This window comes from Trachinotus anak, unplaced genomic scaffold (assembly GCF_046630095.1).
Source record: "Trachinotus anak isolate AG129_WGS33_773 ecotype Australia unplaced genomic scaffold, CSIRO_AGI_Tana_v1 ptg000002l, whole genome shotgun sequence".
In the NCBI taxonomy this organism is placed as follows: domain Eukaryota; kingdom Metazoa; phylum Chordata; class Actinopteri; order Carangiformes; family Carangidae; genus Trachinotus; species Trachinotus anak.
In genome coordinates this window covers 24,540,253-24,558,749 of record NW_027273853.1, presented here as the reverse complement: position 1 = coordinate 24,558,749, position 18,497 = coordinate 24,540,253, and the positions used below count along the sequence as shown (strand labels likewise).

The 18,497-nt window shown below is 39.8% G+C and overlaps 1 protein-coding gene across 1 annotated transcript in view; it reads left to right on the top strand.

Annotated features, from left to right (window-relative positions):
- The window catches only part of cpne2 (copine II), a 37,847-nt gene that overhangs the window by 3,842 nt on the left and 15,508 nt on the right, over positions 1-18,497 (top strand). Inside the window, exons 3-11 of the mRNA XM_071457535.1 lie at positions 4,984-5,163; positions 5,438-5,512; positions 5,824-5,895; positions 7,145-7,228; positions 7,371-7,460; positions 7,694-7,792; positions 9,367-9,453; positions 10,897-10,956; positions 18,356-18,489. Coding sequence (XP_071313636.1) covers positions 4,984-5,163; positions 5,438-5,512; positions 5,824-5,895; positions 7,145-7,228; positions 7,371-7,460; positions 7,694-7,792; positions 9,367-9,453; positions 10,897-10,956; positions 18,356-18,489 — 881 coding nt within the window. The remainder of the gene's footprint in view (positions 1-4,983; positions 5,164-5,437; positions 5,513-5,823; positions 5,896-7,144; positions 7,229-7,370; positions 7,461-7,693; positions 7,793-9,366; positions 9,454-10,896; positions 10,957-18,355; positions 18,490-18,497) is intronic.

Below are 18,497 nucleotides of genomic sequence, written 5' to 3'. Positions count from 1 at the left end.
GCAAGTTATGTCTTCATAAAACAGATTGAGGGTAAAAGGCTGAACAGAGAGATAATATATTAGTTTTTGGATCATAAGGATTTCTGCTGCTTTTCCATGCTATGTTCCAACTTCAGAGAGTTGGGGGAAGAGGGTAAAAGGGAGGCAGAAATACAGAAGAGATTTAAGGGAGGATGGAAGGTTTGAATAAGTGTTAGAAGTGCATTCAAAGTCAGATTCATGATGCTGAGTCCTCCAGCAAAGAAAATGTGGGGAGGATTTTGTTTGTTGTCTATATTACTTTGCAGGCTGTATATGTTGTGAGCCAGATCCAAACTCATGATGTCGTGACCATCTGGCATTAGCCGTGGAGCGCTGAGCCAAATGGGATGTTGTAACATTTGTGACTGTTAGTTAGTCTATACCTGGTGAAAGGCGTCATTAGGGCTGTAAATAAATAATATAAGGTTCCACAAATGCTGCTCCCACTCATGACAGAAATACCAAACGTGGTCTGTCAAGATTGGTTTGTCTTATCACTTACAATCTTTGATTGTGCAAAATACATAGATAGAAGTTTCAACTGCTATTTAATTTATGTATTACTTGTAAATGAATTGTAATTACCAATATCACAGTGTGTTGTAAACGTGACATTGCTACAGAAGTCAAGAAAGGTCATACTCACAAATATTAATTTATTTTTTTATCTTTAAGTAAAACCACAGTTCCCATTATACCTGTTGCTTCCTTTTGTAAAGGAAAAATAAATGGAGAATCATTAAGAAACAGATTTTTTATGAGAATCAACATTTTCTAAAGATAAAGGTGTTTTTTGTTCCCAAAATGTCGACTTTTGTCGCGTTAACATTACAATATATGGGATGGTTCCCATGTTTACAACTTGCCAATGTTTACTCCGCCTGAATACTCAAATATTTGGTCATATGAGGGTGTTAAATATGTACACTGACAACATAGGTCTATCAATTAAAGTTGGGTTTAATTACCTTAAATGACAGACTCTGGCTGAAAGGAGGCGTTCAACAAATTACGCCATTGTTGTTGCTACATAGAGAACAGTGATATAGTTTCCAGCTTATAAGCTCCACCCCCCCTCAACCTGAGCAGAGGTCTAATCAAACACAGTAAGTGAAGACACCTGCGTCATGTCGGCTTGGCTGGTCACACCAGGATTTAAAATGGTGACATTTCACGGTGATATCAGTTCTTTCCAGTGGAATTAGAGAATCTGCTTTCGATGCCTTTCATTGTCCCATTAAACTGACCATTAGCAGGACCTTTATCTGCCTCTTCAATAACTTTGGTGCTGTTTGGCACTAGGTGGAAGTAAACAGAGCAGTAGACACCAAATGGTGAATGTCACTTTGTGGTATGACCGCTGCTTTAGCTCTGTAATAGACCAACAATATATTTAGGGTGTATCCCAACGTTTACCCAATATGCACTGGGACAGGTAGAGCTATAAAGGGGAGAAGGAAATTAAAACCAGGATTTACTAAGACCACAGACCAGGAAACAAAGTAAATGATAGCCAAATGATGTCCCAAATCTGGGGCCGCATTGTTCGGAGGACCTGGTTCCCCATAGCCATTGTAAACCGAAATGACATGGTCTGGCCTACTGAGGGTTTTTGCCTTGTGTCACCAGCTGTGCTGTTTGCTTTGGATCCTTCATTGCCAGGGAGAAGAAGGCCACATTTCTCGCATTTGGAAGAGCCTTCGAAATGGGACAGCCTAGTCACGCCGCTGTGACACAATTGGTCTTCAAGCGCCGAATCCAAAGGAGGCAGCCCCTGAATTGGGACACATGTCTGACTATAGATTTTATACATACAGCCTGTCATGGTGTTGGAAGAGAAAAACATGAGCTCTGAGCTGAAGATGCTGATGAAGTTTTGGTGTGTGTAGGATGCTGCCTCAAGGCTTTTCTGTAGCGAACAGCTGGTCAACAGGGCAAGCTGGCTTCTGTGTATGTGTGTGCATGTGTGCCTGTGTGTGTGTGGGCGAGTGCCTCTGGTTGTAGCTAGCTGTCGGTCAGCAGGGCATGTGGTTCTGATGTGAAATTGCCAACGGTTACTATGGCAACGGGAAAGGAAACAAAGGCTTAATGCTCCTGGAGTGAGGGAACGATGCAGGAGGCGAAATGAGGCCCGAACCTTTTCTTGGATATTATCCACAGCTCGCTGTTTCTCTCGCACTCGCAGCTTTCTCACATTCTCAGATCCCCTCCTGTTAGCTTTGTTTTCTCTCTCCTTCTTTCTCCGATTGTCTCTCTCATTTTTGTTGCCCGTCTTTTTCCCTCTCTGTCTCTCTCTCTGGCTCACTTCCTGTCTATCTTCGTCTGTCTTGTGAGATAGAGGTGTGAGAAGCAGCTGGGTCCACCAAGGGGGAAAGCGAGAGGGAGAGGGTAAGGGAGAGTAAGAATGTGAGAGCGAGGAGGTGTGAGAAAGGGAGATGAGAAAAAGGGTGGAGGAAAAGAGAGGGTGAGGAGAAAATTAGCAAGAGAAAGGGAGAGAGCGGCTGGAGAAGAATGAGAGAAACACAGAGGTGAGAATGTGAATGAGCAACAGATAGGAAAACTGAAGGAAAGAGGTAAACGAATGAAACCATGATGGAAAAATATGATAGCAACTAAATCTGGTGTTAGAAAGGCTTTAAAGGACATGATAGGCCACATAAACACAGATCTCAGCTATGCTAATGATGTGGCACCCAGTTAGCAGACCAGTTGGGCTATTTTCTAAATCCTTTGATTTTTTTCTCTCCAAACTATAAACCCTTCTGCCAATCTAGACACAGTGAGATTGAGCAATTCAACAATTTTTAAGCATGCATCAGGTTTGTAAAATTGTTTGTTAAATCATTTTGTACCTATGTTGGGTTCATGTCATTTGAAGTGACATTTTCACAATTAAAAATGTATTTATTTATTTTTTTTACAAAAGGCAAGACTGAATGCACCTGAAAATGTCAAATGGTATTGTGATTAGGATTATTAGAATTATTTTAAATTTATTGGAGTATACACTGAAAACATCTCTGTTTTCTAAATAATAGTTCTGTAAAAATCTGTTTAAAAAATATTATTACACTGCAGTAGAGGATTGCATTTTATTCCTTGTAAATTTTCCTGTATATTATCATAAATATTTGATGAAAACTACGCCAGTTGACATAAATCAGTTGACCATGTCGCATCTACAATCAAAGGCCATTTTTTTTGTTTATTTTTTTGAAGAAAATTACCCAAAAAAAATCTGTGTTTTTTTTTTTTTATTTTAATGTAGAAAAAACATCTGACATCAACAATCATCAGGGTGAACTCAGCAGGATCAGTGTTCACTCGTACTCTCTTTGCAGAAAATTAATAAATTGTATTTAACAGATGTAAATTTTGATCTTTGAGTAACATTTCTCCTATAACTGAATTCCCCCAAGATGAAACTGTTTGTAACAGTTCATTTTGAAAAAGTAACGGCCAATGGGGAAACTCCAACTCAGTCATGTGGCATTCAGCTGACCAATGGTGGAACGATGATCTCTTAACTCGATCACTCAGTAAGTCAGTCAGTCAGTCAGACAAACATTTGTGATAGAGCTGGCCTGGCTGTTGTGGTCCAGCCAAAAAAAAGTTATTTTTTTAAGCTTATATCATATTTAGTTACAGTCTCTCAAGATATTCTTGTTAGTAAGCTCTTATTGCATCCAGGGGTTGGTATTGTTTTTATTGCACCATTTATACACCATACCACAGATGAGAAAACCCTTCTGAGTGAGTCTGTTTAGTTGGTTTCTTTTTCGTCTTGTTTATCTGATAGTAAACATGGGCAGATAAAAATAGAGGATAAAAAGTGCCACGAGGGTCTGATTCATTTCCATAGCCCAGTGAACCAGGTTAAAATCCACAGTGACACAAATGTGAGACATGCACTTCAGCCTGCCAGGCTTTCATGATGCCCCAATAATATCTGTTTTTAAGCCACAAAGTGCAGCCATTCTCTTGTGCTCTCTTCCCCTTCACAGATAGATAAGTGCTGTAAGCACCATTGGCAGACTAAATTTAAAATCCTTTTTTCTCTGAAGTAGGTCCGCAAACTCTCTCCTCTCAAATCTTAAATGATAACAATATCTATAGTCAGAGAAATATGAGGTATTTTGAATTAAAGCATTCGTAATGGGTACATTTTATATAGGCTCCTTACATTTATACAGTTGTTTCACACGATACTTAAAATAAAAGACTGAATCTTGTCAGACAACAGTGGAGATCAGCACCTACATCGGGACACATACATCAGGACAGAGTGATATATTTTTCGACTGTGACACTATACAGAAAGTTAAAGTTAAAAAAATGAAAAGATGTCACAAGTGGTGACAGGCCAGAAATATACTGACCTTGTCTCATGGTGCATAAACACACTATGCAATGTGTCCTGGGTGAGTCAGAGTGGAGGGTAGCACAGGCAGTGAGTGTTAGTCATCCAACCACCTGGTTAAGAAGACCCAGAGCAAATAACATGGCTCTCACAGTGCTCTTACAGACGCCCACACACTCTAATCTGTCTGTGTGCTGTCCTGGTTATTTTTTGGGACTGTGAGAACTCACCACAAAGCTGGACCCACCTGGGAAAAGGGTTAAGATAAAAGACATTCATGGTACCCCAAGGATGAATCTGTCTTCGTCTGTCAATCCCCTTACCTTTACATCTACAGGGAGGATTAGCACAAACATTGGTACAGACATTCATGGTTCCCGGAAGGTGAATCCTGTAGGCTATGGTGATCCCCTGACTTTAACTCTTGTGCCACAATGAAGTAGATTTTGCAGATGTGTCCCAACAACTGCGATAAAATTGCCATGACAAGGGTTGGTTTTCTATGGGTGTGCTTTCACTAAATAAACAAAATAGTTATCATAACAATATTTTGCTCTTTTTTTTTTAAGCATCTCTCTCTCTCTTTGTTTCTTGTTGTTTAGTTGGGTCGCACTGAAACAGCTGTGAACAACTTGAATCCAGTGTTTGGAGTGAAGTTCCAGGTGGACTACCACTTTGAGGAGATCCAGAAGCTTCGCTTTGCCATGTTCGATGAAGACAAGTGTGCCACCCAGCTCTACGAACACGACTTCCTGGGAGAATTTATTTGTACGCTTGGAGTGGTATGGAATGATTTCTTCTTTCCTGTCCAAGTTTGTTCTGTATTAGATAGGATGACATAGTACAAGTTGCCAGAAGAGGTATAGTTCAAGAGATCGAGTTAGCGTGGGAACTGGCCAATTGATAAATTGACATAGAGTGAACTGATTCAGGTAATCGGATTAAGACGATATTTTAGAGTAGAACTGGTTAGAATAAGGATATCCTGTAGCTCAAACCCATATTTCTTTCTATATTTTGTTCTGTCCTGTGTGTCTCTCTTTAATTGTGCATTAGATTGTGTCCAATAAAAAACTTCACAGACCCTTGATCTTAGCCAATGGGAAGCCAGCTGGCAAAGGATCCATTACGGTAAGCATCAGTACTGTTTTGTGCAGGTTCTCTCTGAATACCCTGATCTTTCTCTTTGCTGTCTCTCCTGTTGACACACTTAATATTCACTGCACATCAAAGGTTTGCATTGTTGGCCAAGTGGATGCAGTTGGTGTTGTATACTATAATGGCATGGTTGCAACAGTTGATGAAGATGACAGTGAAGATGTTATTGAGGCTGATGCCACTACTATTGTTGATAAATGTTGTTGCTGCTGATGTTCATGAGAACGTTGATAGTTACTAGCATTTTTGTTGCAGATAATATTGTGCTGTAAATGTTATTTTAGATAACAGCTCAGGAGCTGTCTGACAACAGAATCATCACCTTGACCCTGAGTGGGCGTAAACTGGATAAGAAGGTAGGCGGTTAGACCCACACACACACACACACACACACACACACACACACACACACTCAGGATGCAAACACACACACTCAAAGTACATTGGAGCATTTCATACTACTTTAGGATGCACAAGCTAAGCCCACACTGACAACATTTACAGTAAATGTTTTCACACTCTTCAACTTTGTCCACCAACCAATGGGCTGCCAGGTGCACTGATAACTGGAAATGAAAACCATATAAGATGTGTTCTTATTTTTTTAAGTTTATTTTCAGTTTTGGACCTATGAAGTAGCTGTTGGTATATTGTGAGGGGAAGAATGACAGCGGATCAGAAACAGCACAGTTTGAATTGTGATTTGACCTAATGCTGAAGGCTGTTCTTGTTAGACCACCAGGATACACACAAAATCACAGTCATTGCAAGAGCTCATGGTATTTTTAATAAAAATGTTTGTAAGGATGGGCTGAGAGGTGGAGGAAGCACACGTGGAAGCAGGAATAATCTTCACCCTGTGTATGGTTTATTTGCATTTTACATTAGATAAAAAAAAATAATTCATTCAAAAATAGGAAAAAAAAACTGGTCAAAAGAACATTAGGAAACTGAGCAACAGTCTGGATCTTTAACCAGGAAGTAACATGGAGTGGAGCACATACAATCAACATTTGGTAACAGAAATTGAAATACAGCAAGCTAATTAATTTGTAGCAACTAAATGAATTTGAATGTATGTCTGAAAAAATGTTTTGTTGTTTCTTCAACATGTAAATTATGTCAGACTTCATACTGAAATGACTTCAGTGATTAAAGATAATTAACTGTTAGTGTGGTTAGCATTCAAAAGCCCATGTGCTCTATTGCTCAGACCTGTTCACAGGCTTATGTCACACTATGAAATAAAAGAGTGGTCCAGTGATAATGAGCCTATTTGCACAATTTGAGTAGCAACACAACAGCTCTGTTTTGCAGGCTTGATGGAATAAAATAATAGACGTGGAGGTACTGGTGTGTGATGTGGCCAAAGTGCAACCAACTCTCTAGAGAGTGCCGTTCGTACCACGATAACACTAATCAATAACAAAAAAAAAAGGTTTGTCAGTGCCATATGGTGATTTTTTTTTTTTTTTTGTGGTCACTGCGATTTGATTCAGTAGTAGTGGTAAAACGGTCATATAAATGTACAATACAAAAGGAGAAATAAAGATAAAACAAGAATAGTCCACAAAAAAAATTCACAACAAAATCTGTTGCTTGCAGGACTTCTTTGGGAAGTCGGACCCCTACCTGGAGTTTCACAAACAGGGAGAAGATGGTAAATGGATGTTGGTGCACAGGACAGAGGTGAGTCATGGGGGTGGGGATTAAAAGTACCTTCAGCAGGAAGTGATTACCGATGCTTAGGTAATCCTACTATGGTTACAACTGTATCATTTATCTCCTGCTGATTCATTTAATGATAACTTGCCTTTTTCTGTGACCTCAGGTCATAAAGAACACTTTGGACCCATCATGGAAACCTTTTACTGTGCCTCTCATTTCTCTCTGCAACGGAGATGTAGATAGAAACATCAAGGTTAGTGACTAGAGTTTGTACTTCATCTGTAAGAAAGTGTGGTATGGAATTTCTTCTTTATTAGATGGTACAGACTGACGATGGAAAGGACAGGAGCTGGTTAGCTCAGCTTAAGTCATTTTATCAGAAATACCAGATTATCAGCTGTTTGAGTCTCAAAAAAGAAGCTATAGACGATAAATACATCATGGAGAAGATGATGGTATGACGTGATGTGTTCTACTCAATCACAGGTTCTGTGTTATGACTATGATAATGATGGAGGACACGACTTCATTGGAGAGTTTCAAACTACGGTTTCCAAGATGAGTGAAGCCCAGAACTCAGTGGAGGTAAAACGTGTTTGATATTACTCTAATTATATTTTTTTGTAAGATATTTTGGGCATTTGTGCCTTTATTTGATAGGACATTCTGAATGTTACATCCTCAACATCACATGTTCACATAGTATAAATATGCTCACATGTATGATAACATGTATCCCAGCATGAGGGTGGCATGTCAGCATGCTAACATTAGCATTAAGCTAACGCAAAGCTGGGCTTACATACAACTCAGGCTGACAAATATAGACTGCACAGTATTGAATCTGGGATAAACCTGGGAGGTCACAACATAAACCACTCTGGCTCAGGCACCATCGTCAGGCCAAACTTTGAAATTATCCCCAATGGTGGCTTATGATCCTGAGTGTCTATCAACAAATCAAAGCTTAATCCTTTAGGAACAGAAGGTGTGATAGTGTGATTTTGAAATTCTTTAAAAAAATCTAAACAGCATAAATCTGATCCTGCACATAATAACTGAGAATCTTGCTCTGTCATCAGCCAGTGTGTAGCAGCTTTATTTTATCTGTTAGCTAAGCTGAAAAGGCCACACACTCTGCCCCGCGCTGGTTAATTTGCAGTTTAAATGCATTCAACAATGAAGCTGGAATAATGATACACAGATTTGCATCGCTGCATTTTTCTGACATTATGGCCTCTGAGTCCTGATTGGGGTGAGGTCTAAGCTCCAAATGACTGAATAGTATTAGGATTTATTCTCTTCCACTTCTGTATTTCTGGTCTGCTAAAGATGTAAAGATCCAGGGATCAGAACACGGTTTATTCATTAGCAGCTCTGCGTGTGCTAGCATGTGCATCTGTATGTGTGTGTGTTCATTTGTGAAACTGCGTGTACCAAAGCGGCCTCATGACTTGTTCTCCCACAGAGTCTCTTCATGTGTGGTAATGATGGTAGGGGTAACACAAAATAACAAGTTAAAAAAAAAAGGCAGAGGCAGGATGGAGAGATGGGGGATGGAGAGCGAGAGACAGAGTGTGTGAAAAGAAGGATGAGAAAATGAGAGGCCCTTTTGAGATGTAAAACAGCCTTTAGCTCAGCCCTAGTAACACGACAAGGCATTTAGAGCTACCTGTCATATGAATCACCAACTGATGTAAAGCATGTGTGTGTGTGTGTGTGTGTGTGTGTGTGTGTGTGTGTGTGTGTGTGTGTGTGTGTGTGTGTGCATATCTCAAATGTTTTGTGCCATCTAAAGTGTGTATTTATTAGACTTGCAGTCCCAATCTTCATTTTTCTTTCATCTTCATCACATAAAATTAATTCATTGTTTTTAATAAACAGTATTGTTACACCACTATAATTTGGTCATAATACAACACTGAGTTCGACTGTCAAGTTGAAGTTACTGTAGGCGGCGTGTGGAAAACATGCAGATCCAAGTCACGTCTCTCAGTCGTCTGTTCATTTCTTCCCAGCTCCTCTTTCCAGCTCGACTGTCATCTCTTCTTTCCCCCTCATTTCCTCCCCAGCTTTTAACTTTTTTCCAGATTTCCCCTTTTGTGATACTCATGCTTTGCATGTTTCTTTTCTCTCCTCCTGTCTTTCTGACTCTTCAGGTGGAGTTCGACTGCATTAACCCCAAGAAACAGAAGAAGAAGAAGAATTATAAAAACTCTGGAATTATCATTGTGAAGTCATGTAAGGTGAGGATGGATGGATGGATGGATGGATGGATGGATGGATGGAGCTTTGGTCTAAGCACTTTTTAGGATCGTCCATGTTTGCTTTACAGTTGTAATCTTTGGATGCATCTAAATTATGACCACTGGTATAACTGTTTGGGGCAGGTTGTGTAGATAATAAGATTGACAGTTAGTTTCTCACTGTCACTATAATTAGCCCTCATATTAGACACATTAAGTAAAGCATGTTTCCCACATTTCAAATCAAATCAGGTCTTACATCAAAGTCCTATCTTTCCACATTGACATTTCCAGTATCAAAGGCAAGGTCAGTGTGGACAGATAGTGCTGGCAGTAGCAGCTCTGCAGCAGCAACACATGCACGCGAGCTGCAGCAGCTCAGTGAGGTTGCCGTCACTCAGAGGTGGTGTAAACAGTGTGGCCCAGGCATTAACCAATCAGTAGAGTCTATTTGTGTGCATACTGTAAAACAAAACCAAAAAAGCTAAAAGAGGCTAAAATCTGCACAGTGTTACACAGTTGTTTGTTTTTTTTTCAGTGAGTTCGGCACTGCATGTGACATTTAAATGTAATTTGCATTTATATCAAAAATATCACGTCGTGCAGCTTTGAGCTACTGAAACATTTAGCTGTTCCAGGTAATTTCCCATTTAAAATAACAATTCAAAATGACCCATCCTACACTCAACTCAGTGAAACATTTGATTAAACCATTGTGGTTTTGATCAGCTGACGCACTTCTAACTGGGCGCTCATAAGTCCTTCTGAATAACTAATTAGTGTGGCAGCTTCAGGCCCCTCAGAGGACACATGAAGCCTGAACACTGAGTCTTTAGATGCCTATTGGAATGACATTAAAGCTGCGAGTGTGTGATGACACGCTTTCATAATTGATTCTTTTCCTTCGTCCTTTTTTAATGATGCAAAATCATGAGCGAGCCTTTGTGCAGATGTATGCACAACCATCACATGTACACACACACATTCATACATATACAGCGCATGCACAGAACTGCTAATACAATAAGTGTATTTGTTAGCTGCCGGCAGGGATTAGTCTAATGACAGTAAAATCCATGCTAAATATTCATTGTAATTGGAGTGGAAATTGTGTTGAGACAAGATAATTAATTGGTGCTCGATTGGAGGTACCTTATATTAGAACACAAGGGCTGTTTTGTTATTTTAAAACAAAGAGTTGTGTTGTTTACTGCATAGTCTGTGCTGTTGAAATCAGTTTGTCTAAAAAATGGACAAATGGATAAGTAAAAAAATAACAACAGTCTGTGTTTTTCTTGGTTACTGGATTATCTGTGTATGATGTGGTGAGATTTACAACAGTCTAATGATCTGATCCCTCTGACTCACCTTTTCTCAAAAGATCCTCTTCTTTGGCGGCTTTAGTTACTTTCCTTGTTTTCTTACTTTTTCCTGTGCCTGTAGATTACAAGGGACTACACCTTTCTGGATTACATACTGGGAGGATGTCAGCTCATGTTCACTGTAAGTATTATATTAGCATGCCTGTGTTTCTGCCTCTGAAGTGATGTGATAATGAGATACATATTTCCATGTGCTTTGCTCTTGAAAATGGTTGGAAGACATTTACATTTCCTATGTTCATCTCCCAGGGGGTTACAGCTGGATGATCATTTACATATAGAGAGGAGTAGTGCAAGAGACAAGATGTTACTCAGAGAAAAAGAGTGGAGTAGAGAGGAGGAATGGAGTATTGTGAAAAATCGGATTGTGGGTACTTCACAGGATTTGTGAAAAAAGGAGGAGAGAAAGGGAACAGGTGAAAAAAGAGATAGAAGTGGCTGCTGGACATGGGAACGGAGAGAGAAAGAGAAGCGTCACAGTCTATTTTGGTATCTTGTTCTGAGAAACTCATATGTGTCCCTGGTGGTGTCACACCTTTGCGTAACTAAGTACAGCAAAAATGTGTTTATAGTAGCCAATCTCTCTCTCTCTCACACACACACACACACACACACACACACACACAAACTCACAGTCATTCAGTAGTTTTATTATTATCCAGGGTGTTTTGTTTCCAACAAATACAACTGCCCTGTGGATAAATCTCAGACTCATTCAGACTGGCTCCCTGTTACTGTTACACTCACACTAACGTGCACAGACACACTAAGAAAAGAAGGACTTACAGCACAGATAGAGCACACAATGAGAGCACACACTCACACTCTGTGCCAACTATACATATGCACATTCACACTGTCCCTTTTTTTTCTCCCTGCTTTGGAAGCTAGAACCAGGCTCCAGATGTAGCAGGGTAACGATAATATACAATTATACAACTGATTTTGTTGGATTTTTCTTTATGTTCTTATATTAGACTCCTTTGCACTGCATTGTATTGGAGTATTTTAATAAGAATCATTGCATTTGTTATTTGTTTTTTTTCTTTTTCTTTTTTGATAGGTAATTCTGAAATTAGATATTTAGTAAAGCAAATTATGAAAAGTTAACACTGCTGTGTAGCTTCTGAACTGTCACACAGCTGATTTGAAATCCAAAGAAAATATTTTTCCAAGTGCTAAAATTACCCAACATGTTGTACTACATTCCAGTAATAACTTTTTCTTGAATGAACAAAAATTGTATCTGACCATGACACATTTCTTGTATTGATGATTCAACAATGAGGAATTTGAAGTCAATCCAAGAGGTGGAACTTCTCAAACAGACAAACACATAACACTGTCAACAGGAAAAATGAAAGGTGTCTTTTCCTCTTGAACCCTGGTCAGCTGTTTCATCGCCACCCTCCTCACTGCTGGCAACACAGGCAATGACAACATTCACTGTCAGCCTGTTTTATTGTTTATTGCTTATTTTTGCAAATGAGGCTTTAATGCAAAGAGCATAGTGATTGTTGCCATAATGGCACTTTGTGCTGTTGATGACATGAATAAGTGAAGGAGAAAAACACCGTGGGAAAAAACTGTCAAAAAGCTTAGGATACAATGTTTCCCATACACGTGCTATGTGAATAATTTGCCTCTAGTAATCAAGTAGTCTGCACAGAATTCATCGGGGGGTTTCTCAGACATGACAACATTTGGAAAAATGATTTTAAAGTGTTGTAGCTTTGACTACTGCAAACTGTCATATGCTCACTCCCTTCTAACGTCTTGAATCGCCATAGTGTGTATCGACCAGTAACAACCGTCCTGTTGTGTGTGTGTGTGTGTGTGTGTGTGTGTGTGTGTGGTAGTTCCGCTCATGTTTGCTGTGGTCGGCTCTTGATGACCAGTTAAACCAGAATGTCAGAATGTGGAGGTCTGATGTGAGCAGCAGTGATGAGCTTTGAAGTTAGTTTTAAGGCATCAGGACTCTCTACCTCCAGCCTGCTCTCTCTCTCTGGAGGGCTGAGGTGAATGAGAGACACTCTCCCCTCTGTCATCAGCCGGCAGTCCAGCGCCTCAGTAAAACACTGGGCGGTGTTGGGCAGCTCTCAGTCGTGGAAATTTCTCACAGCTGAGTGTTTGCATGTAAGGATATTGCTAGAAAACTCAACATTATTTGTTAAAATAGAAATGTCACAATTTGCAGAAAAGAGAGACTGATAAAAATATTTTATTTATCTCATCGCTCCAGTCCTTGCTTATTTGCAATGAGCAGGATTTCACTGCAATGGGAACCTTTGCCTGTTCTAGTGGGGATGAGACGAGCAAATCTAAGGCAGAATGGGAACTCTTAAATCCTCACTGCTCCCTCCTAATCTTTTGCCTTTTGTCACAGACCTGCAGCTCCTTTACTGATGCACACACACACACACACACACGCACGCACACACACACACACCTAATACTGTCTTAACACAGATACTTCCTCTCCTGCTTACAAACTCATTTACATACGCACATGTGAGCACAAACATTTATTATCCTCTTCACGCTCTCTATCCTCATACAGACATTTTATCTCACAAACTTTTGCGCACTCTAAACAGGACGTACTGTATCTGTGCGCGCACACACACACACACATGCAATATCTCCAAACATGCACCATCCCTGCTTACGCACACTGCCTGATTTAGACATAATCTGACACAGACACTCAGTCATAGATAGCATCGTCCTCTCACAAAAACGCTGCAATTTAGCTGCATAGATTTTATATACATGCACATACGGTGGAAAGCAGTCGTGTACAAGAACATACCAGCAAAGACACACATGCATGCAAAAAGAGCCGTTCTGCGGTGTTCAATCAGACTTAGGATGGCTCTAATCCTAATCTCCAGGAAGGGAAAGTCTCGGGGCTGTGGGAGCTGCAGGAGAGAGCAACATTTCTCAGTTACACACTCCAACACAAAGAGACAGCCTGCTACTGCTGATGGGCTGTTTGTGAAGGACTCATTTCAGCTGAATTATGCTGTAATTCATATCTTCTGTTTGATATCATTTGGAGCTGCAAGGAGCATAACTGGCTGTAAGGGATTTTGGTGAGGGGATAGAAGCGTGTAAGAGGTGTAGAAAACATACGGAAGCTGCCGTATGTATCACACACTTAATGAAGTATGAGCTGATCATAGGACAGAAGTAAGACAGAGCATCCAGTGTGTGAACTGTCAGATCCATCAGTACCAAAGGGGAGAAAACGACAGCATGAATAATAATACATCTACAGGACTTTAACTTACCTTATCCTCAAGGTTTCATAGCTCATGATGTTGATACAGACAAAAAATCAGTCCAGAGTCAGAGCTGATTTTTGTTTCTGCCTCTCATAACAGATCTCAGGACCTCGTCATTTTATTCAATGACTTGAGGCCAAGCAGCAAAATATTTGATTATGAAATCTTTTGGGCAGCAACTAACAAATAATGTCCTTATTGATATAAATGATATACATATATTTTTTTCTCAATTAATGCAGCTATTTATAATTATGCTATTGCTACATAACCACTGTTAGCATTAACAGCTGTTTATTTACAAGTCTTGCCAAGAGCTTCAGCCACTGTTGCATTTATAAAGTTCTAATACACACTCTGAGCAGCACTACTTCTTCAGGGCAGTGTGGAAGCTACAGTGAGTCGGTATGAAAAAGTGTTGAGGCAGGCCAAGCAGGCTGGGGCTAGCTGGTTAGCACGCTAACTTCTGTACAAGACAGGAAGAGACTAGACTGGTAAGAAAACCGCTGTTAATGCTGTGTACAATAGCAAAACTTACAAATAGCTCCTTTGATTGTTTGGTCTATAAAATGTAAGAAAATTGCACCCAAGGGGTAATTTTCAGATAGATACTGTATTCAGCCTGTTTTATTCAACCATCACGCCAATGTTTTTGCATGTTTGCTTAAAAAATGACTGAAATAAATTGACCAATTATCAAAATAGTAATTCAGCCAATAATTGCAGCTCTAATATATTTCTTAATTCCTAAAGCCTGACAGTATCTGACAGTTTATTTGTTTGTACATAACACTATATACTGTATATAACCTTAAGGACAAATCACACTAATATGGTGTAAAGTCTTGAGTGGAGTTGGAGGTGGTGTTATTCTGATATCTTAATTCAAATAGAGTCTATTCTGTATATATACCACAATACAAAATGCCCATGGTTATACCTCATATTACTGAATATGACATATCCCTACAGACACTGGGAGCCATCCACTAGTGTATGCTTGACACTAGTTGGATTTTATTTTTTTTGTTTTAACCACATCTCAACCCAAAACAGTCTCTCTCAGTGTAGACGTCTGGCAGTGGACAGCAGCAACTTTAACACTCTCTTCCATCCAACCTTCCCTGCATCCATCTCTCTAGCTGTTTAACTGCAAATGAGTCTGAGAGGTCCTGGCGTGAGAACAGGCTGATACTTGACAAGACGCAGCTGAGATAACCCCGATGTGACTGTCAGCATGTCAATTATTTGACAGTAATTTAGCAGTAGTGGAATCCCTCTAATTTTCTGCTTTCACAGACATCCTGCCACATTGCTGCTCTGCTGCTCTTGTCGCCCCCCTGTTCATTTTCACACTGTGCACTTGCTTGTTGAAATTGTGTGTTTGTCATGTTGTGTTAAGGCTACTTGTGTGTTAGCAGTTACTAATTGCCTAGGGTTAGAAATAAGTTGGAAACAGAATGGTGTCATCAAATTTGCAGCCATCAAACTAATAATGTCTGTCACTGAAGAGGGCACTGAAGGAAAAATGCTTTAATAGTTTCACTGATATATATACAATAGGAAAGAAAATGGAAAACACAGTAATTTCTTCCCTGGCGGTGTACACGTTCATGCATGCGTACATGCATGTATTGTATTAATGTATCTTGGTGTTAGCGGAAAAAAAATGTTTGCTGGTGTGAATTTGTTTTGTAGTTCAGAACGTCTAAATGCACAATTACAAAGATTACAGAGCCACAGTTTACCTATATTGTAATTGGTTTACATTATATTCCCCTTCATAGTAGTATGCCAAGAATTTTCAGAATGTTTGTTACTTGTATACTCCAATGGAAAAATCCTAATATAAATTCTATAACCCATTTAATTGTAATAAACACTGTAAAAACGTGAGTGTCTTTGTCAGCAGGACCAAATAGTAAAGACAGAAATGAAAGAAATGAAATGCCAGTTATGTCTATTACAGTACTCTCTATGATACTCCTGTATAAGATGTACCAGTGGGCCTGTTTTCTGAAGCCAGGCCTGGGAGTGCTGTTCGAAGCTGAGCGCCTGTTGGCTGGATGATTACAGTAACTCGGGCATGCACAAGCTGAAAATGCATCTTGGGTCTCATTCAATATAACCTGTCTCTGGGTAAAGGGAGCCATGGTTGTTGTGAGTGTTTGAGTGGAAGCATGATGCTAACTACTAAACCAAAAGGAAATAAAAACTGCCACAATTGTAGGCATGGTGTACTGACTACTTGTGTATCACGCAGTAACCACCTGTGTTCGTGGCAGAATGGAAATGAAGAGAAAACATTGGTGTTACTTCTAAAGCAGCATTTCTGGAAAAACAGATGGTGCAACACAGGTCGTGATAGCTTCCTCCTTTCTGGCCCCTGTGTTTATTTATTCTGTATTCCCTCAAAGCTGAGCACTGCCGTGATGGTTTCATCTGTTTTTATTAATCTTCTGTGACTTGAGTTTAAAGAGGGATGATCTGCCACTGGTCTCCTGTTGTTAGACTTCTGTGTTAGGTATGGATGGTACATAGTAAATGTAATCTGACCACATTGAGGTTTATAAGTCTACATGGTGGTCAGCTCCTTTGGCCAAACAGGCAAATAGCATAGTATAATTTTAAGTATATTGTCCACAATAAACTTAACTATTTCAAATCTTGGGTTTCCAAACCCAAAATTTCATCTCTTTCATGTTTAATTTCTATGATTACAGGAAATAATATTTTGTCCACTTGCTACCTTGAACCAAGAATGTGGGTTTTTTTTTTTTTTTTACTCATATGATTTTCCATGAGCAACACACATGGACACACATGAAAATGCACAGCAGCACCCTAATTCTGTCACCCTGCATCTCTGTGTCCATCACTCCTGCTGCTCCTGCTGCTCTCTATACTCTGTCCTCTCTCTCTCCTCCCAGTCCTTTACCTCATTTGTCCAGTTGTCTCTCTTGTACTCAGACATCTACCAGCGTTCCTCTCTCTTACCGCTTCTCTGTTTTCTCTTTCTTCAGTTGTTGACCATATTGAACCACAGCATTGTTGTTTTAAAACACCCCTGGTGGCTTCAAACAAAGAGAGAATAGGGAGATGGTTTAGATTATCTTTAAGATGAATGGAGGGAGGCGGAGTTTCTGGGTCGGGTTCTTGTCAGCGCACAAACTGCTTTTCAGTGCCTGAGGGAAAGCTTGTCACTCTTAATCTCATATTATGTTAGGCTGTGTGTCTCTCTTGAACGTGTGTGTGTGTGTGTGTGTGTGTGTGTGTGTGTGTGTTATATATATACTGTATGTTATCACAGTGTCACCCCATGGTCATCTATGTTAAAAATATGCCGCCGTTCAATTTCAAGGCCTTCCCTTCTTTTTTCTCTCTCTCCTCAGATGAAAACCTTGTTTGGTGTGCTTTTAATATGTTTGCTGAATCAGGAAAGATATTTAGTAGACAAATGTGCATGTGCATTTATTTTTTATTAGGGCTGTAACAATATCATGGTGCAATATTTTATGTCACAAGAAGCGACAACTTGCATTGTGGGGCTTCACAAATGAATCACAATATCAAGTAAATCATATCAACTGGCTAACAAGCAAGTGAGCGGTGCAGACATGGAGTGCAGCAGATCTTTGCTGTTCTCTTACTCTGAGATAACAAGCTGTCCCAACTCAGACAGTGTTTTCAGAACTTATCAGCAACTCCAGTCTCTCTTTTTTTCCTGCAGACTTTTGCCTCTAAATGAAACAAATGAGGAACCTTTTGCTGTTTTGCTTTTGTTTGTTTTCAGCCAATATATTGAAAAAATCAGCTGTGTGAGTATTGTGTTTCATGCTCAACAAACATTATATCTTTTGAGTTTCTGCAAATTTAATAGAGAAACAAACCTAAACCCATCAAACAATCAGTGGCTCCAGCTAAGTGATTGAGCCATTGATGATCCAGATGATATACACTAGAGCTGAACTGGATGACCCACAACTTGTATGGACAGATGGCAGATTGCACAGAGGGAACGTAATAAACCTGGGCTCCTACAATTTCATGTTATGTCAAAAGAGATTCAACTACTCCTGTTTCCTGCTTTTTTGCTGCTGTTGCGTACATTCACTTGTCATTCCACACAACAGTTACAGTATGTTGTATCACTCTTCTAATAACATTGCACTTGAACCACACGGCAGGTTTCTAATTTGACCTCTAATGTATCACTTCTCTGCTTTTCCATAGGTCGGTATCGACTTCACAGCCTCCAATGGGAACCCTCGAGAGCCGTCCTCCCTCCATTACATCAACCCGCTGGGCAGCAATGAGTATCTCGCTGCCATCTTAGCTGTGGGACAAATCATCCAGGACTATGATACGTGAGTAT